Below are 25,364 nucleotides of genomic sequence, written 5' to 3'. Positions count from 1 at the left end.
GCACTGTGTCCTAGTCCTGGCAGGGACTTTGCTCCAAAAATTATGAACTCCTAGGGAAGCTGGTTCTAGGGCTGTGCTAGGCAACCCCAGTGCTCAAGAATGGGCCTTCAGGAAAACAAAAGCAACTTGGCCGGCTTCTCTATTAGCACCCGTTTCCCTGAGGAGCCTTGGAGGGAGTGGGGACACAAGACTCCCTCCTCAGTGTCTGGGAGATGGATGGGGCCGATTTTTTCCAGGATTCCTCCCCATAAATCTGATTTGGCCCCTCATCTGTCTAGGCCAGTCTCCATGGAGGTGCGCGGGAGTGATGAATGAGCTGCCTGACTAATGTGACTGGGGTGGCAGGGACCTGGGGAGGGGCTCTGCTCTGATGGATGGTCCTCATGAGGGCATATTGCATTAGACACCCATAATGCGATCAGCAGGGCCATTATGATACCAATTTGTTGCTCCTCCTCACCAGGGCGGGGCAGCGGAGCTGGAAGATTAAGGAGGACTTCAGGTCTTTGGAGACACCTGGGGGGGATTTCAGAGGGTGGGGGCAAGATTTCCTTGTTGGGAGTTATTACTAGGGAAATCATACGGAACTAAAAAAAGTGCAGAATGGAAAGAAGAGAGGGGAAGTGAGGCCAGGAGAGAAGGTGTGACCTGTCTAAGGTCACTTCTGGGACCAGAGGGAAGAGCTAGACTTAGCACTGAGTCTCCTGCTTTCTGTGCAGCTGCAGCCAGAGATGGAGGAGGGAATGAGACTAGGAGAGGAGAGTAAATCCATGGCTAATTCATGTCAATGTATGGCAAAAACCACTACAATATTGTAAAGTAATTAGCCTCCAACTTATAAAAATAAATGGAAAAAATAAATAAAAATAAAAATAAAATATATCAGTAAGCAGGAAAAAGAAAGGCCACAATAAATAATAAAAATAAAATATATCAGTAAGCAGGAAAAAAAAAAAAAAAGGTTACTCTGGCCTCTCCGCTGCTCTCCTGAAAAGAGGAAGGCCAATGACTGCTTCCATTCAAAGAGGAGGTGGTCTGGTGCAGGTTCCCACAGGGGCCCGAGATGGCATTCACTCCAGACCACCCACAGTCCTGCAACCCCACCTACCCACGTTAGTTCTGATCTCCATGTCTCTCTTCTGTCATTTTAAAGTAGACTTCTAAACACTCCACTGTCTCCAATCTTTCCTTTAGATCACCAGAGGGGATCTTTTAAAACAAAATGTTCTTTTCTCCTTAAAAGCTGTCAGCAGCTCCCTGTTGCCCTCGGGATGGGCCTCAGGCTGGCACTCTGACTCCAGCCTCTCCCCCAGCCTCAGCTCCGGGGTTCCCTCCAACTTACCCAGCCTCTTCTGTGGCAAAGTCATGCCGTCCACTTTTACACTTCTAGATCCTTTATTTGGACTTTAGGGGCAGGAAATTGATCACCATATGCTCCAGTTCCTGGACATTTTGGTCAGTACAGCCTCTACTCATTTCCTTTTCCCCTCTGATCCCCAGCCCTCCTCTTGACCCCCACCCTCACCCCAGATCCACCTGCCATTGTGTTGGTATATCGCCAGTGATGTGTATGCATCTTTGAAGATAGTATTATCTTTTGTATGTATGTGTCTTTAACTAACACAAATGATCTTGCAATGTAGATCTTATTTCAGGTTTAAAAAATTTTTAACATCTTTTAAAAATTCTGTTTATGTTGCTTTATGTATTTCTAGTTTGTTACTCTATAACTGCTGTAAAATATTCCAAAATATGTATCTACCACATTTTACCTTGGTAACAGACACCCAGATTTCTTCCACCTTCCTATTTCTGCACACATCGTGCAGTGAATGTATTTTCTCTGGGCGTTTAACCAGGAATGAGCGCATCCTAGGGAATGTGCAGATGTAAATTAAGTGTGGTTGTGTGACTCCAGGCAGACTGCACTGGCTCCCTTCCATCAGCGGTGCACAGAGGTGCCTGGTTCCTCACACTGTAAACGACTCTTGCATTCTGCTCATTTCTAATTTTGCCAGTTTGATCAGAATGAAGTCTCTTAAGCCTTGATCTGGTGCAGTTACCACTGTTTTGACTACCCCCCTTTCATTGACTAGTAAACGTCTACTCATCTTTTAAAGCCCAATTTAAGAATTATATCCTTGTCTGGAGTTTTCTCATTTGTCACCCTTTCCTCGGTTCTCCAGAACATTCTGTACCACCCTAGCATTTACCATCTCACCATAGTCCTTCCTGTCTCTCACTCACGCACCACCCTCTGCCTCGGCCGCTAAGGCAGATAAGGTTCCTGCCTTTTGGAACCACTGGAGGAGGGGGTGGGCTGTATCTGTGAGAATGGGGAAATCAGGCAATCACGACACACTTCTTTTTCTGTCTGTACTCGCAATAAGTATTTTCCTAACTAAGTCCTGTCTTACGTACTCCAGAACCTCACTCAGACTTCAAGCAACTTTATTCTAGTCATTTCTAAATGTTTCTTTCCTTCTGCCTGTGACCAAACCAATATCTCTCTTAGCCTGAAAACTCTTTCCCTTGATGCCAATGAACTCTAAGCTGATATCTCATAAAGGATGCATTGAAAAGAACATGATCTTTAGAATTAAAAGAACTTGAAGAACTCAATCTTTCCAGACCTCTGGTTTACCAGTCTGTACATTCTGTGCCCAATCTCTTTCCTTCTTCAAATTCTGAAAGATATCTTCCACACACATCCAAAACTGAATTTCTCATCTTCCCTAAAACTAAATCTCTGGAATCTCTTGTTTCCAGCCATCCTGTTACTTTTTTCCAGTGAGTCAAGAAGACATTAACTTGCCATCTCCCATCTCCCTGGCTGTTTAGTTAGCCAAAGTCAATTGAGTCACCTTCCATGTTGGTTCTCAAATCTACCTCTCATCTCTATTCCCATTCCCACTGTCCTCGGAGTAGAGGAAGCTTCAGAATAGAGAAGAGATTGTTAAAAAACAATATATACAAATGAAGTTTGCTGGTAACCTATTTTCTCACGTTACTTCCCACCCTAACTAACTGCATCTCCGCATCCACACTCATCTGGTGTCTGATAGGAACCACAAACCTCAATGACCAGCACGCTAGCTACCTCCACCTGTCACAGATGGAGTTAATTTTACAAGTCATGTCAAGGAACAGATAACTTTTGATACACCAAAGCAAAAAAGAAGATAAGATCTCTCAAAAAATCTTCCTGAGGACCAAAGCAAACCTTTTGAAGGCAGTATAAACACAGTGTTAATACAGACAAATCTTATTTATGAATATTTATACAAAAATCCTAAAACAAAGGCTGCTAAATAAAGCCCAGAAGTTCAAAATAGTAAGACATCACGACCAACTGGGGTTGAACCTATAAATGAACCAAAATGTCAAAACATTAGTACTTAATTGTATGAATGGGTGAAGGAAATAGCTAAAAAAAAAAAAAACAAGCACTTAGTAAAGCTCAACACTAATTTCTTATAAAATCCAGGAATAGAAGAAAACTCCCTTAACTTTATAAGCCTACAACAAACCTCATAATTAATAACTAAACATTAGATGGATTTTGGTTAAAGCAAGAAAAGAGACAAATTCTTACCATTACCACTAACAGGCAACACTGTCTGGTTGTCTTAGCTAATTAAATGAAGAAAAAGTCAGAAATGCGAGGGTAAATACAAATTTTAAGAGTATAAATGCCAGAGATAGCTCTTGGACAATTTTTTCAGCTTCTTTCATGTTTATTGATTTGCGGGGGTTTCTCTCCCTTCCTGGGTCACTGTTGGTAATACACACTCTTCTAGAAGCATCAGTCATGTTTCTTTAGGTTTATGGACTTATTTCCACAAAATTACATTAATTATTCTCAACATTGCTTAAACTATAATTTTAAATTATTATTTAAGCCCTTTTCTGTGGTAATTTGCACTTTCTATTTCTTAGTTTTGTTTAGAAATCAGGATAGTAGTGTCTGTGCTTTTTTACATTGTTTTTCCTTGATTAGGTTTGCTTAGTGATTTGTGTGTTTCATCCTCCCACCAACAGACAGTTCTTTGATTTACAAAGAAACATGAAACTGTCATCAGCTGCAGATATTAGGACTGCCTATAATAGAATATCCCAGAGAATCAACTGAAAACCTATTCAGTCGAATAAAATATGCAGTAACTTGTTCAGATACATGACAAATATATAACCAATAGCTTTCATGTATGTTAACATTATTAAATTTGGAAATTTAATTTATAATATATAATAAATAATATGAATACTTTTGTGGATTTATGTAATTAATGGAAATAAAGTGAATTCATGAATTCAGTAGTTATGGGAAGAAAACACAAAACTTTACATAGGAAATAAAATAAGACCTAGATAGAGACTCACAGTGTTAGGAGGCAGTTTCTCCAATATTGAATAAATTCAGTGTAATCCCAATCAAAATTTCCATGGAATTTTAAAAATAAAACTTTACAAAATAATTCTAAAGCTCATCTGTGAAAATACACATACAAGAAGAACCAAGAAATTTTTAGAGAAGATCACTGATGTGAGACTTTTTCTACTAGATGTTAGAACATATTTTAAGATTACAAAAATTAAAATGTTTCCTATTGGCACAGAAATAGACAAATAGACCAGTAGAATATCAATAGACCCATGCATTACAAATCAGTAAGGAAATGATTGACTAATAATAACATGTGTTTATTATTTGCCATTTGGGAAAAAAAGATTAGATCTGCATCTTATATAATCCCAAAATATATAAAATTCGGAAAGACTGAATATCTAAATGTAAAACAAAACTAAAATTTTTTATAATCTGGGGGTGGGTGGGAAAATTTTTCTAGGCAAGATACAAAACTCAGGAGCTTCCTTTTTAAAAGAAAGAATCGACAATTAAACTATATCAAATTTCAAAATTCTGTATAAGGAAAGCTAGTATAAACAATGAAAATAGGTAAAAGTGAGTGTATGAGCTAATAATTCTGAAACTGTGTACTGGGGTTGAATAAATAAGTTAGCGGTTAGTAGAGGATGAGAGCCAGGTTCTCACTGTTGGAGAGAGATAAGCAATAAAGAAAAGTTAGAATTATTCCTATGGTACTAGAGTTTGATGTGTAGTATAAATAAATACAGAAGCCTCATATCTTATATATATATACAAACAGATGTATAGATGCTGGAACTATATATATATATATATATATATATATATATATATGTACATATATATATAACATGTGTATATATAAATATCATATATAATAAAGTATCTAGCTCTGTCTGCTGAGAGCCAAAAAAAAATGACATCTCAATAGCAATTAGCACACCAAGCACCCAAATCTTAGTTTCTAAATATCATTCTTTCATAAAAGGAATCAGGGCTCCATGAAAAAATGGTTAATTCTAGGGCTGGAACAGGGAAAAGAGAAGATAAACTTGTAGCATCTTGTAGTTTGATAAAGCAAGGAAATGTTTTTAACAAAAGAATGGGGGTTTAGCAAAGGTACTCTGGAGACAACCCAAAAGTATTGCCAACCTGAAATAATCTGAGCAATAAAAGAAATAAATAACATAGTATTGGATTATAACCTAAAAGGTGAAATAAATATATAAGCTCAAATGGTAAATACATAGATCAATGAAACAGAACTGAGAGTCTAGAAATAAACCCATACATCTATTGTCAATTGGTTTTAACAGGGGTGCCAAGACTATTCCATGGGGAAAGAATTGTCTTTTCGATGAATTGTGCTGGGACAACTGGATATCACACATAAAAGAATTAACTTGGACTCCTAACTTACACCACATACAAAAATTCAAGTCAAACTGGATCATTAAAGACCTAAACATGAGGTAAAATTATAAAATTCTTGGAATAGAGGCATAATCTTCATGACTTTGGATGAAGCAACATTTTCTTACATTCTTAGCTATCACATCAAAAGCACAAGCAACAACAAAAACAAAAGATAAATTTGGACTTCATCAACATTTAAAAATTTTTTTGCATCAAAGGGCAACATCACAATGTGAAAAGTTCCACAGAATGGGAGAAAATTTGCAAATCATGTATATGATAAGGGTCTAATATCCAGAATATATGAAAAACTTTTACAACTCAAAAACAAGACAAATGACCCAGTTCAAAAAGGAACAAATGATTTGAATAGACATTTCTCCAAAGATGATATACAAATGGCTAATAAGCACAAGCAAAGATTCTCAACATTATTAGTCATTAGGGAAATGAATATTAAAACTACAATGAGATATCACTTCATACCTACCAGGATGGCAGTTAAAAAAAAAAAAAGCAAACCAGAAAATACCAAGTGCTGGCAAATACATGATGAAATTTGAACCCTCTTGCTTTGCTGGTAGGACTATAGAATAATGCAGACACTTTGGAAAATAGTTTGGCAGCTCCTCAAAAAGTTAAACATAGATTTATCATATGGCCTAGCGGATCCTCTAGGTATGTACTGGGAGAATTAAAAACATGTCCAAACAAACTGTACACTAATGGTCACAACGGCATTGTCCACAAGAGCCCCAAAGTGGAAACAAGCTGTTTATTCTTCTATTGGACTTGTTTGTCTATTCACTGATGGGCAAAAGTCTATCAACAGATGAATGGATAAGCAAAATGTAGTAGTATCTATAGAATGGAATATTATTTAGTCATAAAAGGAATGAAGTATTGATACATGTTACAACATGTATAAACCTTGAAAGCATTTTGCTAAGTGAAAGAAGCCAGACACAAAAGGGCACATATGATTCCACTTACATAAAAATATACTGAATGGGCAAATTAATAGGAACAGAAAGTAAATTCGGGGGATAGAGAAAGAGGGAATTAGAAGAGATTGCTAATAAATACAGTGTTTCCTTTGGGTTGATGGGAATATCCTGAAATTAGATGGTGATAGCTGCACAGAAATTGAGAGTATACAAAAATCCATTGAATTGTTACTTTGAAATGATGAACTTTACATTGTGTGAGTTATATCACAATAAAAGATTTCAAAAAGAAAAAACCTAAATGAGTATGCATTTACACTGAAATACATAAATAATTTAAAATAATAAATGAGAATAAAAAGAAAAAAAATCCTTATAGAACTCCAAAGAATTTATTTAGATGCCCTTCCTAGGAGGTAAAAACACTCCACCTCTCCTGTCACCATTTTTAAGTGTGGGCTGTAATTAGTGACTTGCTTCTAATAACAGAATATGGAAAGGGATAAATAACGACTTCATTGTGAAGAAACATAGCAGACGCTGCCTTACCCAAGTGGTCAAGGTTCGCATCATTAGTGATCTCACATGGACATCGTGTAAGCTCTGATATGCAATGAGAAGTACATTTATTTCACCTCTGTGATATTCTTTCAAAAAACCCATTACTCCATGCTAATCAAGACAAAAACATCAGACAAACATAAATTTGAAGGATGTTCTACAAAATACTTGACCAGTACTCCTCAAAACTGTTAAGGACGTGAAAAGCAAGGAAAGACTGAGAAACTGTCATGGACCAGAGGAGACTAAGGAGCTAGGAAAACTCTTTTGGTTTTTAACATTTTCACACATATACACGATAATCTGTTAACAGAGGAATCTGGGTGAGTGGTATAAACTCTGTACCACTTTGCAACTTTTCTATAAACCTGAAATTATTTGAAAATTAAGTTTATTTAAAAAATAAGTGAAAGACTGGGAGACAATAGTTGCCCATGTATACAAACACATAGGTAGTTAGCATCAATTGGCTCAGTGGATCCAGGATATTGTGACAGACCCCCTCTGTTGAGAGTATTTATTCCTAACGACTTCTGTGGACAGGACTCAGATTGACTCCCAGCTCCATTTACCTTTTCATTCATGCATGCAGTTTATTCAGCAAAATTTATTGAACATATTCTATGTGGCAAAAACTCTTCTAGACACTAAGAATAAGTCTGTGAAGAAAACACTCTGCTCTGATGGAGCTTACAGGGAATGAACCATCGTTGGTCTAAACCATAGTCATACTGTCTTTGGCCATGATCTGTTTAGTGGCCACATTTTGACCAATATGATGTAAGAGGAGGTAACATGAAGAGATAGTGTTAAATAGCAATTTAAATAATTCTGAGAATGCATAATTTTAGGGTAATATTCAAACCCAAAGAAAGATGAAAATTACAGGTTTCTAAGAAAGGGACAGTCTTCTCAGGTGACTCAGGGTAAAGAATCCACCTGCCAGGAGATGCTGGATACACAGGTTGGATTCCTGTTTCGGGCAAGTCCCCTGGAGGAGGAAATGGCAACCCACTCTAGTATTCTTGCCAGGATAATCCACGGACAGAGGCGTCTGGAGGGCTACAGTCCATGGGGTCACAAAGAGTCAGACGTGACTGAGCATGCATGCACATATGAAAGGGAGAGATTTGACCTGAACAGGCCTTGATCTCTTTATTTTTTTTTCTTCCTCTATCCTGGAAGGTGGACATGATGTCTGTAGGGACACAGCTGCCCCGTGCCTATGAAGTGGTGAGCATGCTAAGGAGACAGGACAGGGAGACAGAAAGTACCTAGGTCCCTGCCACTCAGCTGCTCTGGCCTTGTACCGCGTGCGCTTAAGCCTCCAAAATTATTCTTAGTCAAAACAAAACATGGAAACCAAATGAGGAACAAAAAAATTCCTACCTTAATTCTTTACCAAACTCATTGTCCATTTTCAATTACTTGTAGCTGAACATACTTTGAACTGAAAACAGTATCAACTGGCAATTTCTTGAGAATACTGTAACTGACTAATGAGATAGGAAAAGATGATTCAGCTTAACAGAAACTGGCAACTGCAGATTAATAAACCATTTCTCCTGATTCCAGTTGGAGTCTCACTGATGATGTTGGGAAACTGACAATCTCTTATATTGCTGGTAAGAAAATAAATTAGTACAGCCTGTTTGAAAGACAATTGGCATCATCTAACAAAATACAAAATATATGTGTGCTAAGTTGCTTAGTCATGTCCGACTCTTTTCAACCCCACTGATCAAACCCAGAGATCAAACCCATGTCTCTTGTGTAGCCTGCATTGGCTGGCAGGTTCTTTACCACTAGTGCCATCTGGGGAGTACCTAAAATGTATACCCCTTATCTACTAACATCACTCCTAGGAATTACTAGCAATCTGAAAGAAATGTTTGTTTAAATGCAAAAAGATATCACATGTGCTTGATTCTGCAGTTTTGGTTATAACAAGTAGGTGAAAGCAAGTTAAATATCAATAAATAGTAAGGAAATGGCTAAATTAAGGAGTAGTCCCACCATGGAATACCATGCAGCCACAAAAAGGGTTAGGACCATTATGTAGACTACAAATTTATTTGTAAAAACATTTCAACATTTTGCCATGTTCGTTTCAGATTTTTTAAAAAGAAATTAGACTTTATAAAGTAAAAAAACCCTGTGTACCCCAGTGGACCTTATTTTGTTCCTCCTACTGCAGAAGGAACTTACTGTTTATCATTCTCCTTCATGTTTTCAGAGTTACAAGGCACTGTTATCATTCTTCAACTTGCTTTTTTACTCAACAACTTTTAAAAGATTTATTCATATTGACATATGTAACTATAGTTCATTCTAACTGCTGTGATATATCCTTTTAGATGAATATATCACAATTTATCTACTCACTGCTTGGTGGACCTTTAGGTAATTTCTAGTTTTTCATCATTACAAGCAATGCTAGAATGAACAGTCTTAGGTCTCCTTGTGCCCACAGGATTGATTTCCCAAGGGAATATTCTCAGAAGTAACATTGCTGGGTCTTAAGATATGTGCATCTTTCTTAGATACAGGCCCACAATGCATTGCTCAATGCCTTACGGTCAGATATGTTTCAGGATTAAGAATTTTTTGGATTTTAGAAAGGCAATATAGTATATATGCTATACATAACACTCTCAGTAGGGTTTGGGAACATATTCTATAACAAATGTATTATTTCTTCTGTGGTGAAAAATATAAATATTCACATTAAGTGAGACAAATAAGATGACAAAAAGCTTCACATCAGCTCAGGTTTTGCCACCAAATGAGTTAGGAAAGAGAGTTCAGTTTTCAGAGCTCTTTGGATTTCTGAGTTGTGGATGAGGGGTTTGGATCTGCATCATCAAACTACTTTCTAAAGTAGTTGTATTAATTTATCTTCCTACAAATGTTTCTCCATATCCTTACCAATATTAGGTAATATCAGACTTCAGGAGTTTTTCTAGTTTTATAGGTGTTTACATATTACTTCTGTAATTAAAAGCTGAAGAAAATATAGAACATGGAAGGAGAGATCTCATTTATAACAATAATGACAACATAAAACATCTATGGTTGTAGTGAATAAGAAATGCAAAGAATCTAAATGAAGAAAATGTTAAAAATGTCAGAGGAATATACATGTGGTGAGTAAATAAACATTTTCATCATTGCATAGACAGGCTTTATGTTATAAAGGTATCGTTTACCTGTAAATTATTTTATAATTCAGTGCAATTCCAGTCAAAATCACAGTATACCTTTAAACATTTTTTTAAAGATTAAAACTACTCTGGGAGAATACAACATTTTAAAGCAACTATACCTCAATTAAAAAAAAAAAAACTACTTGGGAAGAATAAGTTCCCAAAATATTGAAGACCATTTTGAAAAAAGGAAACCACAATGTAGGTTGCATGCACACATGCATGCTCAGTAGCTTTAGTCCATGTCCGACTCTTTGTGACCCCATGGACTGTAGCCTGCCAGGCTTTTCTGCCTATGGAATTCTCCAGGCAAGAATACTGGAGTGGGTTGCCATTTCCTACTCCACAATGTAGGTTAGATATTAAAACAAATTACAAAGACAATGGTAACTAAAACAATGTGGTAGTGGCTCAGAAACAGAATGATCATGGAACGTTGTAGAAAGTCCAGAAATAGACCCAAGAATAAATGGGAATTTTATATATGATAAAAAATAACATTTAAAAAGAAATCAGTGATGTTGGGAGACAACTGGTGAGCCATTTGGAAAAAGAGAAAAAGCTGGGTCTCTGCCATATTCTTCACCTCTAAGTGAAATTCAAACTGATAAATGGCTGCTATATTAAACACAAATATCAGAAGAAAACATGGGTCAATGTTTTTACAGTTTTGAAGAGGGGAAAATCTAAGTATGATGTGAAATCTAAACATCATAAATGAAAATTCTGATAAATTAACGTTCCAAAAATGAAAAAACTTTCTATATGACAAAAAAGCACCATGCAGTGAATATTGTGGCCTGTCTCCTCAATATTCCACCCACCTCTTCCCCATTGCACAGATGTCTTGCGGTTTGCTTCGTGGTGAGTGTTAATATCTCTTTACTCTAAATTCTAGTGGTAAGAACTGATTGGTTTAACCTACCAAGGTAACCCTGTTGCCTTTGCCACCATGATTGGTACAAGTCACTCTGGGCCTAAGCAGTAAACTCATGAATTGGTCCTGATCAGAAAGAATGACGTGTAATTAAATTTAGGTCTCCAAATAGGGGAGGCATCTGGGACAGAAGCTTCCTCACTCATCTCGGAGGGCCCATGGAAGTCAGTTTCCACACAGTGTGGTGTGGTGACCTGAAACCTGGAAAAATGACAGTCAGCCACCAGAAGGAAAGTGAAATTTAGGATGGCCTTGCTATTTGAAAAGATAGGAGAGAAGAGGAAAGAACCTTGGTTTTTTTCAGCCATTGAAACAAAGCAACCTTGAACTAACTTTGGACTTTCAATCAATAGATCTCCTCTTCTGAGTTGGTTTTTTTTTTACTTGTAGAATGAAGAGTTCTAAAAGATATGAACTGTGAACAAATTCAGAAGAAAAGCTGGGGAAAGTATTTGCTATGCAAAAGACAAATAATTGAAATCCCATATAGACAAAGAGTTACAAATCATATGAACAAGGAAACAACCTATTTTTTTAAAGGCACAATAAATGGATGGCTACTTAATACAAGAGGAAATACAATGAGCAATAAACAATATAAGTGATGCTTAGGCTCACTATAAGGAAGTATAAATAAAACAAAAGGAAATGATTTTTTACTTTTGCAAAAAATGAATCAAGAATATTGAAATTCCTTAGGGCTGAGAATACAAGCAAACTCATACAGTATTGGAGACAGTATAAGTTGGTGATTTGCTAGAAAGTAAGACACACTTTTATTAATATTTATGGTATTTATAGCCTTTAACCAATCAATTTCACTCCTGAAACTGTATGCTGCAGAAATACCTAAACAAGGCAAAGATGTATACAGATGTCTTGATATACTGTGAAATGCCTGTGAAATACTGGAGACATCCCAAATATCCATCAACTGGGAATTGGTTAAATAAACTCAAGGTATATCTGTGCACTAGAAATAATTATGAGCTTCACAAAGGATGAAGATATCCTATATGTTGCCACAAAAATGTTTAAGATACACTGTGTAGAAAAAAAACCTGTAGTTTAATACACCATAACTTTTTTGTGAAAAAAGTCAGTATATATGTAGTAAAATGAACATCACCATCCTGTGAGCAGTGATTAAATGTGGGGAATGGCCTTCGGGCCCAGTGGGGAAACCACCAGTAGTACTGTCGGATCTGTGTGCACATGTGCACAGGCATGTATGAACACATTCACCATCACTGCCAGGACCACATCCTGCCCATCAGGAATTAAAATGCTACTTTGATTTCTCACCTTATTCAATCTGTTTTCAACCTGTTCCTTATTCCGTGGCATACCAAGAGTGGAATGGAACATATCTGCAGAGAATTTTACACGGTAATAAACCTGGCTAAACGTTGGTTTGCTTTTTATTATCACCATATGCTTTCTCAAGAATGTCAGTGACAGAGAATTCCTCTTAGCAAGGAGAGCTGCTCTCACAGTCCCCTCTCTCGGTAGCGAATCACTAGTGTGACTTGATGTGGCCACGAGAGCCCATATGCCGTCTGCTGGCTGAGGTACTGCGGGGGCCTCAGACAGGCCTGTGATGTCCTTCCGGCCTTCGAAGAGCAGAGGCGTCAGCCAAGATCACCGCCACTAGGAACCACCAGCCTCTGAGGGGCTCAGCTTCCTGCTTGCATGACCTACCGCTACCACGGCAGTCTCTCTGCCAGCCGGCCTTCATGCGTCTTACCCTCACCTCCAGCCTGGATGTCCTCAAGCTGCCCTGCGCTTGAACCTTACTGTTTCTCCTCATCCTGGAAAAAAAGAGACTCTGACCCTTTGGTTTTGCTTTCTCCCATGCCCATCTTTACCTCCCAGATCACTTCTTAACCCTACACTTGGCTCCCGAGTGGTACCTCAAAATGTCTTTCCTAAAACTTTGGAAACACATTTGGGGGTTGGAAGGAGTGAAAAGGTAGCTCCAAGCTGGTTCTCTGAAAAGCTGGCCAGACGTAAGCCCCCTTTCCTGTGCCCAGGGAAGTGCCATTTTCCCAGCAGGCTTCTCTGGAAAAGAGGTTCACTGCAGAGGGCAGGGCATTACTCCATCAGCTTTAAAAATAAGCACTCTACGGAATAGAAAGAAAGAAAAGCCATCCGTCCAGCTTAACCTGAGCCCTGTAACAGAGAGGGGAGTGTGTGGGGAGAACAAGAGGGAGACGCAATTAATTACCCTTAGAAGCAAAGGTAAAAGTTGAAGATTACGAGACCCATTTACAGGAGGGAATAGACCCATCATTGAGCCTAGAGAATGGAAGGATTGTTTAGGGCCAGAAAAGCGTCTCAATGTTCAGATTTCATTCCTTTTCTGGAGCTTTGGAGAGAGGAAGGTCACAGCTTGGGCTTGGAAGGTACACTTAGCAGTGGGTTCAGACTGGGAGGGGCGCTGTTGTCTTGGGTTGGGTTCTGGGCCCACAGACTGCCCCCTCCCTGAGGGAATAGGAGCTGGGATCCTCCCCAGGAGCTGAGGTGGGCTGGTCAGTGTGGGGGTACCCCCTGTGCAGGGGCTGGGGAGGCTCCATTAACATCACAACAGCTGATGTCACAGACCCCACAGAGGAGCCGGGGCCCCAAAGGCAGGGTAACCCTAACCCTAGCAGTGATTGAAACAGATAGAGGGGTGGTGCTCCAGCACAATGCCGGGCCCCACCACTCCCCTCCGCCTCCCTGCACTTCCTCGAGAGCCTTTGTCTTCTGGTCTCTTGGGCCTGGAGGCTCTCTCATTCCCAGCAAGCAGTGTCCATTAAATCAAAGCTGAGCCTCTGGGGTAAAGGGACTGGCACTCTTCTCCTCCCTCCGGTTATCTCCCACTGGCTGTTCCCCACCCTCATCTGCCTGGTGAGCAGATGAGACAAGGGGCAAGCTGGAGACAGCTCCCATCTGTCCCTGGTTCGGGGCGGTTCCCCGCAGTGCAGGCACACCACAAGGGTTGCTGGGCCCTCTCTGGACAAGGCCATGGGTGAGACTTTGGAGCAGTCAGTGCTCAGGCTCAGAAGCTGTGGGAAACAGTCTGGGTTCAGTTCAGCTTCGACAGCCCAAGCCTCTAGACTGGACCTTCTTGCTTGCGATTCCCTCAACCAGTTGGAAGTCTCTCTTCTCAGAAGTACAGGGTGCTCGCGTGCCCCTGGGGACCCTAAACTGGTTCAGGGAGATCAAGCTAGGAATGGTGGTTGTACTGGTTTTTAGGTGTGACCCGAGGTTCATGTGGAGGCTCCCGGAAGAGGTGGGAAGCAGAGCTGCAGGTCTTGAAAAATCTCCTGCCAGAACTCTGTGAGGCAGGGAGAGGAGGTGACTGCTCAGCGTCTGGCTCTTCCTTCAGGGAGATCTATACTTCCAAAGGGATCTGGTTATTATTCAAGATTTCAGTCCTGAATCTTCCTTAGACATTGATGAAAGCCATATACCTTCTAGCCAGAAAACTGACTGGATACAAGCCTGTGTGTATGTACATATATTCCCCCACATACACACTTCAAGGGTTCACAGAATTCTGGTCAAGAACTCCTAAACTTTAGAAGGTGGTATAAGTTTTGGCAGAGGAGGTTCCAAGTGGAATTGAGGGGCAGATCCCACCTGAATGACTGGCTCTACTCTGAGCCAGGTAACTGGCTGTCTGAAGTGATGGCTTCTATCTCAGTGTCTACGCAGGAGTTTGGTGGACCCCAGTGCCATGAAGCCTGTGATGGGCTTGGGGAGGGGAAACTGGGAGGCAGAGATGCTCTGGACAATTCCATATGATGTTGTCACTGCACATTGTGGAATTGGAGGCAAGGGAGGGAAAGGCCTGGAAGAGCTTTTGTGTGTGGCTAGGAAATGGCTAGGCCTTTTGATAATCCATAGCCCAGTTACACTTCACAGCAAGCCTGTACATCAGGCCCGACTATGGTTCTGCTTTCATTGATAAGGATTATGAGATTCAGGGAGTTCACTGTTCAAGGTCATTCAGCTGGTAAGTGGTACAGCAGGAACTGAAGCCCAGGTCTCTCAGGCTTTGATGCCCAGTTGCAGTGGTCAGACTTGTTACTGAAGAAATTCTCTCCAGCCTATTCCCATTCCGTGCCAGCCTGGGGCCAGGAAGGCTGGGTGCTGTGCACAGACATTTCAGGCTTTACTCACCGAGGTTTCAGATATGCCTACCAGATTTGTGCACACACCAGACTTGTGCCAACTTTTCACTCTAATGTGATCTGCACCACATTGAATTTAATTCCTTCAAGGCCCAGCTAATTAACACCCCCATTTCTCTGTGCCCTGGTAGCTCAGCTGGTAAAGAATCTGCCTGCAATGTGGGATACCTGGGTTTGATCCTTGGGTTGGGAAGATCCCCTGGGGAAGGGAAAGGCTACCCACTCCAGTATTCTGGCCTGGAGAATTCCATGGACTGTATAGTCCATGGGGTCGCAAAGAGTTGGACATAACTGACTCACATTCCTCTGTGCTGCTTCCCTGATGAGAGCCATTCCCACAGCAGTCTGTGATGCTTGTCCCTCTCCCCACCAAGCTCTAAGACAGGCTCATTTCACTCCTTCTTCTAGATAATCCCTCCTGGCTCCATCTTAACCAGGAGCCTTTCCATGGCAGGGCCAGTGCTCAGAACAGTGAGCCCCAAGTTGCCTAGCCAGGTACTCCTCATAAATCAGGCAATTCAAGGGTTATTCCTCTTGATGACGATGATGCCAGTGTTAATGGTACAGGCAGGAAAGCCTAGGCCAGTGGTTTGGAATGTTTCCAAGGCCACAATTCAATTTCTTGCCTTGTCTCGAAGGCGGCTTTCTCCTCCCCAGCAGGCTTCTGCCTGCTCAGTCCCCAGTGCGGCTGAAGGGGTGCAGTGTCTGTATCCAGATCACCAACCATGCTCCACGGTGTGAAAGGGGTGGGAGAACAAAAGTCATGAGACAACACGGTGGCTTTTGAACAGGTACGTAGGCTCCCTTATTTAATAGTAATTAAAAGAGAACATACAGGAGGAATAGACATGCTCTTTCCACGTAAGAGGTTTTCTACTAACCACGAGGCCCATCTGAATCAGTAGCTTTACTGGTTGAGTTTTAAAGAAAAAAGTTCCCTTTAGAGTTAAAAACGGACTTTCCTAAATTTCCCTCATAAATGTGCAACTATTTGTGCAAAATAAAAAGGCCATTTCCAACACATTAGTGAAAAGTAATTGCAAACTCAGGCAAAGGAAAAAGATAAAAGAGGCAACAAAAGCAGCCAGGTGCAGCATCCTGGAAGAAGTGCGGCTCTGGTGACCGGGCTTCTGCAGCAGACCCTGGGGAGTGTGCTCAGAGGCCTCATGGGCAGAGTCATGGCCAATGCCAATCTTGGGGACAAAGGGCCTGGGTCTGGGACTAGCTGAGCAAGCACTTGTCAAGTGTGCAGTGAAGCTAGGCTGACTTGGAGGCCTGGGAGACAATGCAAATGCTGGGTATTGCTCCCTGGATGCTGTATATTCCATTGACCAATGGGAACTCTGCTGCTTCCAATTTTCACGTCCTGTTCTTCCCCACCATCAGCAGCGTCATTTAGTCTACTCAGAGATTTTGCCATGTGATACATTAAAACTATTCCAGCTGTCTAAATTACTACTTGCAACCCATTAGGGTCCCCAACCTGACTGTCCCTTCAGGAATATGGATCTGGTTTTCCCAAGAACTCAGCCAACTAGAAGATGGAAAGGCCTCCAAACACCCAAGTTCTCGACTCTTACTGAGGCCTCTGGGGCGTATCTACATCTCTGGGCACTTGAGGCCAGATCTCAGGATTCTGGGGGATGCAGGCACCCATGCTTTGTACAAGTCCTCTCCAGGGCTGACCTAGCTTGAAGCCTATAGACAAAATTGAAAACTCCGACTTCACCAATTTAAACAGTTTAGACATTGCCAGTCCCTGTTTTTCACCCATCCCTGGTCACCAAGGGTGTGTCTCCACAGACAACTCATAGGTGCATGTTGGTTTTGTTAGGGAAGGCGGGAGGCAGACCAAGAGGAAAGACGGGGTCTAACAAAGGATCTACCCTGTGAGTCTTGGGCTTGAGTAAGTGATTTTCTACAGAGGGACTTCTGTGTGCAAGGGGTAAGGTAACCCTGTTCTTCCACCCTGTTCATTTTCTCTTTGTAGCACTGTTTCTCCAGGGTACAGGTCTGAGACCAGACCAACAATGATAATGCTTGAAAGTGACATACTTAAGGTTCCCTCCATTCCACTTCAAAGTCTCAGCACTCAAAGCAAAAGAGGTCCTGCCGTAATTGGGGTCTAGAGAAGGAGGGTGTTTGGGGGCCCTTCTTAAGCAATAGGATTAGAGTGATCATTTCTTGCTCTTTTATAATAAAGTCCAGAATTTGAGAGATGCCATTTTAGGTCTCATTCCCGTGGACCCCTGCCTTCCCTTGGCTATGGAAGTTCTGAGTGGTAGCCTTCATCTCTGAGCCTCATTCTAAGACCCTGGACCAAGCCCTCAGGATGATTAGCCCCAAGAATGAGCCTCAGAAATCTTCTGCAGAGTCCACAAGCAGCCCGGTCTTTCCAGTTTTGAGGAAGTCTGTGTGTCTGCGTGCATATTTTCTTCCCCATGGTTTTTAAGTTGTGCCATAATATTTGGCAGGGGGGTGGGGGTGGGGTGAAAAGGAAGTACTGCCTTCCCTAGAAGCAACTCAGTAGCTGACAAAGGTAGTGAAGAATTCTGTTTGATGAGTCTTTCCTCCCACTAATCCTAGCTGGAAAGTCCTGTGTGGCTTATTTGTCATTGTTTGGTGATGCACAATTATACTCTCGCCAGTAGCCTTAATAGTGTCTTCCTGAAGTGTCTTAAAGGGCAGGGTCCGCTGACTGACCTCATAGCAAAGCCTTTGCATTAAGTCACTGGAGCCCATTTGCGACAGAGGACAGCCGGTTCAGGCTCCTCTGCAAACTCCAGAGCTTGAAGGATAGGATTACAGGCAATCTTTCTCAGACAAAGCCAAAAGATAGCTATGGGGACCTCAAAAGGGGACGGAAGCTTTAGGCTTGAGCAGGAGCTTCTTATCCAGGGTATGACTTGGTGAGGGAAGGCCGGGGTGACAAACCATTAGACACGGCTGACCTGCTCTACTTCACGGTGACAGTGGCTCCATCCCGAGGCATCTAGTCCAGCTAAAGCTCTCCCCACAGCACAGAGCTGGTGGCATTTCCTATACAGATGGTAGCCAGAAAGTTGGTTTTAAAACACAAAGGAACGATTCCAAGTAATCTTCAGGTTTTACCTAAGCGGAAAGCAAAAGGTCATTTTTCAGGCTTCTGCAATCTGACTATCCCAATGACACTGCTGGAGGAGGCCAAGTCTGAGATTCTCTGTCTATGGAATAACTGTGGACCTATGCCCTGAACCAAGCGCCTGACCAGGAAAGAAGGCAGTGAGAGGAATGGGGAAGGGGCTGGGGCTCTAATCCCATTCACACTGGCTTTTAAGACCTCCTCCTGGTGTGGGGGCAACCTACAGCTAGTCATAAGGTCTAGTTAGTCCCACTGCGCACTCAGCTCTTCCATGCCCCAGAAAAATCAGGAGTAAAAGCACTGGGGGCAGATCTAGGCTAAAAGACGCCACCCTTGGGGGGACTGTGGTGAAGCTGTCATCTGGTCACAATGGCATGCTTGTTGTCTGGTCAGGGAAAGTCAGTGGACTGAGGGGAAGAAACCTCTGGAACTCCACAGCTGTGTGTTGGTCTTTTATAGACCAAGTAGTAATGTCTTTCAGGCCCCTTCCTTGCGTCAGGAACAACCAGCCTCACCTATGCAATGAATGGGGAACCTAGGAGTGAACAGGATGTACTTCATTATCCTTCTGCCTACTCACCTTACCTCCCAGTGCCAAGTACCCATTTTGTTTGTTCAGTTTCTGAGCCCCAGACCTAAGCTCTAGAGCCACGGATGAAAGGTGGTTCCTCATGCTGGACTGACGACACCACCGTCTCTAGGAAAATACAGTGCAGCCTGACTTCCCCTGAAGCCCAGCCTAGCAACATCTCATGGACTTGCTTACTCTTGTGCCTCTTCTACTATAGGGAAAGGTTATGCGAATACTGTACATAGGTTATTATAAAAAAATACATTTGTTCTCTTTGAAGAAGAATGCACAAATGCAGGGCCAGCCAGCGCTGGGTCCCGGACTCCGGGGCTGCAGCCAGCAGCCTCTGTGGGCCTGAGGCCCGTCTTCATGAGTGGTGGCTGCTGATGAGTCCCCGGAGTTGCTTGGCCACAGTGTCAATCAATTTCTGCTTGTCTCGCTCATTTTTCCGAAACTGTGCAAACATGTTGTTCTTGCGGCTGGTGTCCTTCATCCTAAACAGAGAGGGGAAGAAAGAGAGCAAAGCGTTCGAGGCGGCAATGGTGGCCACTGTGTCTTAACCACCACCTGGAGTTGAGAGAGTCCAGAACATTTCCACTGTCAGGCCCATACTCACCTACTATTCAGAAAGCTGCCTGCCGGCACCTCCATCCCTCCCAACTCAGTCCCCTCTGGCCAGCCCCCTTGCTCTCCATACTCGCCCTACCTACTTCCTTCCTTCCTATGCCCAGGCATGAGCCTATTACAGGTATCTGGCACCTCCTGCAGCCTTGATGGACAACAGGATCTCAGAGAATGTCTAAGGTCTTCTCATTACCCCCTGAACCTACTAAATCCTGCTGGGACCTTACAGCTGGTATTTGAAAGGGAAAGCAGGACAATGCTCTTAACTAGCAATTTCAAGAGAACACAAGTAACTGAAAGCCACTATGCATTTCTAAACATTACTTTAGCTGGTAATTCTATCCTACTCCTAACAAAACCAAGGGCTTGACTGATCTCTTTTCCTTTGCCTCAGAATAGAGGCCCAGAGACAGTGAGGTGGTTCGGAGGGCATGGTGCTGAGGAAGCAGGTGCCAAAAGGCTGAGCCGTTCTCTCACTTGAAAAACCAGGACTTTATGCAAGAGAAGCCCCTGAGTTCTCAACGGTTGCTACACCTTCAGATCTTGACCTTTGGAAAGCTTTTTAACTGGCTCCTGCTAAAGCTCCCAAGATGGCATATTCCTAAAGCATAAACCCTGGGCAGTTCTGGCCATCAATTCTGCAGATGGAGAGACCTAACTGGAAAGCATGGATGGAGAAAGGCAAGGCTAGGCAGAGGTTCAGAGGAACCCCAAGCCTGACTTAGCCGTTGTGACAGATCCCAGGAATCTTTCATTCCCCTGAAAGGGGTCTCAGCCCCTGGTATTTGTTGGTGATTGTCAACTTTGGCCCCAGCCTCTGCACACTGGATCTCCAGCCCACAGACAGTTCTAATGGTACAGAAAGGACACTGCCCAGACTCATTTATCCCTGGGGTCAGCCGAGGTGGCTCCTCATGTCCATCCCTCAGGAGCTCGGCCAGCTCTCTGACCTCACAGCTCCCTGCCCTGCATGGAGATGGGTGAGGAGAGGGGATGGAAGGAACCTGGCACCAAGAAGTAAACTACTCCCAGGAAGACTTCCCAGGGGCCTTTGGCTAATCCTGGACCACTTTTTCCTTCTGGGAGGCCCCGTGCAGAGGGATGGACTAGAGAGGCCAGTAGGTCAGAAGGTCAGGGAGTCCGTAAGGACATTTATATCCATATGGTAGGGAGGTTCTGATGAGCATCCCAGCTTTATGGCTCTGGCTGATGGTGACAGCCACAAGCCAATTGAGACTACTCTCTCTGATCTAAGCTTTAGGGCCTTGAGCCTGGAATTACTCATCAAGCACACTTAGAGACGGCATATAAGGTACAACCACCCACATGTGGAGGTCCGTGCTTGAAAGGAAGGAAGAAGGAGAGATGACAGAGGTTTAGAGGTTTAGGTTGAAAAGAAAGCACAAAGGACCTCCAGGCTATCATGATTACTGTATCTGGTCCCTCAGACAGTAACTGTACCATGATGTTTGTGGAACTGGCTTGACTTAGGATTATTTATCCCAGACAGCAACTCCTCTGCTGGATATACTATAAATCTAAATAAAACCAACACTAAACAAAACAAAAAGAATAATAAAGGAAGAAAAGTACTTCTGACCTTTATAGGGCACTTAATTTAACATCCTATGTGATCATTAGTTTCATGACTCCTCAAAGCAGCCCAAAGACAGAGATGGCTTTCAACTCCCTTAGGGGAGGTCCAGAAATAAGGTTGGAGGGAACAGGAGAAGAGGGTAGTCTCTGGGCCCCAGAGGCCAGGATTTCTTAGCCATTGAGGCCGGCAGTGGGGATTACTTGAAGGAGAAACTCGGGTGCCCTGAGGGCTGATGGTGGCATGCTGGCTTGTATCTGGCAATGCTCTGAGACCAAAGGAGAGCCTCCACCTCATCACACTCTGTGCGCCCAGGATCTGGCTCTGCTTTGGCCCCGGACACCTCTCAAAGATGCAGGGGCCTCTTCTCTTTCCTGAAAGTCCTCAGGTCTTTGTATCTTTCCACATCTCATCCTGCTAAGTGTCAGGTTGGTGTTGTATGAAAGGAGAGAAGGTTAGCACTCCCCTTGACAAGGATGGAAGAGGCTCTCAGGCCTGACAACACGCATACGGTTAAGGCATTGCCACCTACTTCGTGGCATCTAACCACGGTTTTTTTAATGAGATGGATAAAACTGGAGTCCATTATACAGAGTGAAATAAGCCAGAAAGATAAACACCAATACAGTATACTAACGCATATATATGGAATTTAAAAAGATGGTAACGATAACCCTATACGCAAAACAGAAAAAAAGAAACAGATGTACAGAACAGACTTTTAGACTCTGTGGGAGAAGGCGAGGGTGGGATGTTCTGAGAGAACAGCACTGAAACAAGTATTATCAAGGGTGAAACAGACCACCAGCCCAGGTTGGATGCGTGAGACAAGTGCTTGGGCCTGGTGCACTGGGAAGACCCAGAAGGATCGGGTAGAGAGGGAGGCAGGAGGGGGGATCAGGATGGGGAACACATGTAAATCCATGGCTGATTCATGTCAATGTATGGCAAAAACCACTACAATACTGTAAAGTAATTAGCCTCCAACTAATAAAAATAAATGGAAAAAAAAAAAAAAAAAAGAAGTGTCAGGTTGGAAAGGAGAGAGTATTGAGCTCTGGAGGTAGAGCTGTGGGGAAAGCAGGAGAGGGTCAAGATGAGAGACTGATTCCTATGAGGCTGGGAAATGTGGATTTCAGTGATCTGGGTGGCCTCTGGCCCTACTGTGTTTGGAAGGGAGCTTTTAAATCCTGCTGATCACCTGGGGTAAGTACATGGCATTATCACTGGCTAGGCCTCAAGAATGCTACTGAGAGGCTGATTATTTCTGCCTGTTGTTGAGCCACAGGAAGTAGATAAGCCAGTACTTGCTGGATCCAGAGATTCTCAGGAACAGAGGAGTAAGAACTGTTGAGAGAGGCACCTGGCCGAAAGGAATCCCAGAGCCCATCTGAGCACATAATGAACAGGACTCCCGAGCAGCAACGCAAAAGCCACAGGGTGCTGAGAACGTGGGTGAGGCCTTGCCTCTAAGAAAGAGTCTTCTATGGGACATCTTGAAGCCCGGGCCTCACCACTGGGACAGCGGGAAGACTGCTGAGGAAGCTCCCTTGTGTCAGGGCTGGATTTCAGGCCCTGGACTAGCAAGAATATTGAGTGTGCCAGGAAGGTGGGCGGGAGCAACCTTTTACCTGGCACTGATGGGGGAAAATCCCTGTCACCACTCCCAGCCCCAAAGGAACTGGTAAGCCAAGGGTCACTTGAAGGACCAAGGAGAGAGGAGGCAGCCAGCCAGCTGGCACCGGGCTGGTTTAGCAGATTAGTATGTCAGGGTGGGGACAACTCACGGGGTAGGGATTTTAGTGTAGTCATTAGTGTCAATGAGGAAACCAGAAGGACTTGCCTCAAAGTAGTGGAAACGGCCCAAGTGAATAATATACTTACTCTCTAGATATCCTAGGGAAGAAGGTCATTGGGAGAGAGAATCATGGGAAACAGAGTTAAAATGGAAACATGAGTCTCTGTCTTGATCTGGAAAAAGTCAATTCTGGGCTCTTAGTGACTTGGCTCCAAACACACACCTCTGCCTCCTGCTCTACCTCTCCTCCTCCTCTCCTCCATGATAGCCTTCAGCAGGAAGGCGCCCCTCAGCCTCTCCTTCTGCCTAAGGCTTCACTCTGGCCTCCTGGACTCTGACCCTTGCCTTCTTAGGGTTTGAGACCTGCCTGACTGGCTATATATAAACACTACACTGTCTAGATGCAGGGCACTCTTCTAAGAAGCTTCTAAGAAGCTAAGAGTTTTATCTAGTTTGATGACAAGGGAAAACTTCCTTTTTACATGGGTCTTTGTCTCTGGTCTGCCAGCTCTCAACTAGGTAAGCTAAAGCCAGGGCCAGGCTACAACGCAGTGCAGATGCCAGCATCTGGGTGACACATCGGTTAGGGAGATGTTCTGGAGCTGGCCAACTCAATCTCAGCAGCAGCAACTCTGCTTCAGAGATGCAAGAGTCCTACGGCAACCACTTCTGCTGGCTAGTGACTACTGAAGGCAAGAGTCAGACACTTCCAGTGCAGCTTTCTTGGGCTACTCAGCATAAGAAAGCTCAATCTGACAGAGGCAAGGGTTGGTGGGGCAGCTGAAATAATTTCAGGAGCTTCTTTGCCAGGAACCAGAGAAGCCATCTGTTCTGTGGGGATGCTCTCCATCCATCATCACACCCCAGAATACTGGGGCTGGCTCACTGTTCACCAGGCTGATCTGAGCCCCAAGCTAAGGCATCTTTCTTTCTCCTCCTGTCATCTCTAGGTAAGCTCTGAGGTAATGTCACAGTTCCCCTGACCCACACTTTCCTTAGCTTGCTGGGGCTCAGGGATTAAGAGGCTCCAAAAGGAAGACTGAACTGCCAAATCCAGTGATGGAAACTGCTGACAGTACCTGTGGCGGCTTTAAGAGTGGGGCCTCTTTGCCATCTTTTCAAGGTAGGGGCAAAGAGAAAATTATCCTCTGTATCAATCTCCCCTTCCCAAGACCCCACCCTTCAAAACAGACCACGGGATGGGTACTCACTTCTCAAGCAGGGTCAGAGCTGTCACAGGGTTTACCCGGAGGTACTTGCAGGTGGGCTGACCATAGTCCGCAAGGTAGGTTGACCAATCCCACTGGATGAAGAGATCCAAGAGCTGTAAAATATCCAAACCCCCACTCCAGTAATTAATCAGACAGATAAGACAAATCAGGATCTCAAAAACTCCTAGCACCCTTCACTACCCACTAGATTTGAAAAATAAAATTAAAATTGTAATATGAGAAAGAGTATGATTCTTCCCTGATAGCTCAGATGGTAAAGAAACCACCTGCAGTGCAGGAGACCTGGGTTTGATCCCTGGGTTGGGAAGAGCATCTGGTGAAGGGAATGGTTACCCACTCCAGTGTTCTTGCCTGCAGAACTCCATGGACAGAGGAGCCCGACGGGCTATAGTCCATGGGGTTGCAAAGAGTTGGACATGACTGAGCGACTAACACACACACAACAGAAAAAATGGCTATAGTAACAAAACTAAGAAAACAAACAGGTAATCACTGCAAGGTAGAGTCATCTCTGCCGGAAGCACTGCATTGCTGATGCTGGCTCTGAGAGCTCTCAGAGGCGGGCCTGGAAAGAAACTGGCCCTGGGCTGAATCACAACACCAGGCTATCATAATAATCGCTCATTCACTTAATAAATACTTACAACATGTCTTCCATGTGCCAAGCACCATTCTAGGAGCTCAGAATTCAGCCATGAACAAATAAAGGTGGGTGTGTCCAGTGACCCATATGCAACTAGATGAGCTTTCAGGTTGAAAGGTCTGGGTTCAAGTATGAATTTCATG

General features: G+C 43.1%; 1 protein-coding gene and 1 non-coding gene across 2 annotated transcripts in view; one reads left to right on the top strand and one right to left on the bottom strand.

The window, feature by feature from the left end:
- Window positions 1-16,415: 16,415 nt before the first annotated feature.
- EXOC6B (exocyst complex component 6B) overlaps window positions 16,416-25,364 on the bottom strand; it is a 675,781-nt gene continuing 666,832 nt past the window's right edge. The window contains 2 exon segments of the mRNA XM_070476359.1: window positions 16,416-19,824; window positions 24,558-24,670. Coding sequence (XP_070332460.1) covers window positions 19,698-19,824; window positions 24,558-24,670 — 240 coding nt within the window. The 3' untranslated portion in view covers window positions 16,416-19,697.
- On the top strand, window positions 21,981-22,106 carry LOC139031760 (U6atac minor spliceosomal RNA). The gene has a single exon (XR_011484236.1). It is a non-coding gene; the product is annotated as a U6atac minor spliceosomal RNA (small nuclear RNA).

This window comes from Odocoileus virginianus, chromosome 2, assembly GCF_023699985.2.
Source record: "Odocoileus virginianus isolate 20LAN1187 ecotype Illinois chromosome 2, Ovbor_1.2, whole genome shotgun sequence".
Lineage (NCBI taxonomy): Eukaryota > Metazoa > Chordata > Mammalia > Artiodactyla > Cervidae > Odocoileus > Odocoileus virginianus.
This window is presented reverse-complemented; position numbering and strand designations above follow the sequence as displayed.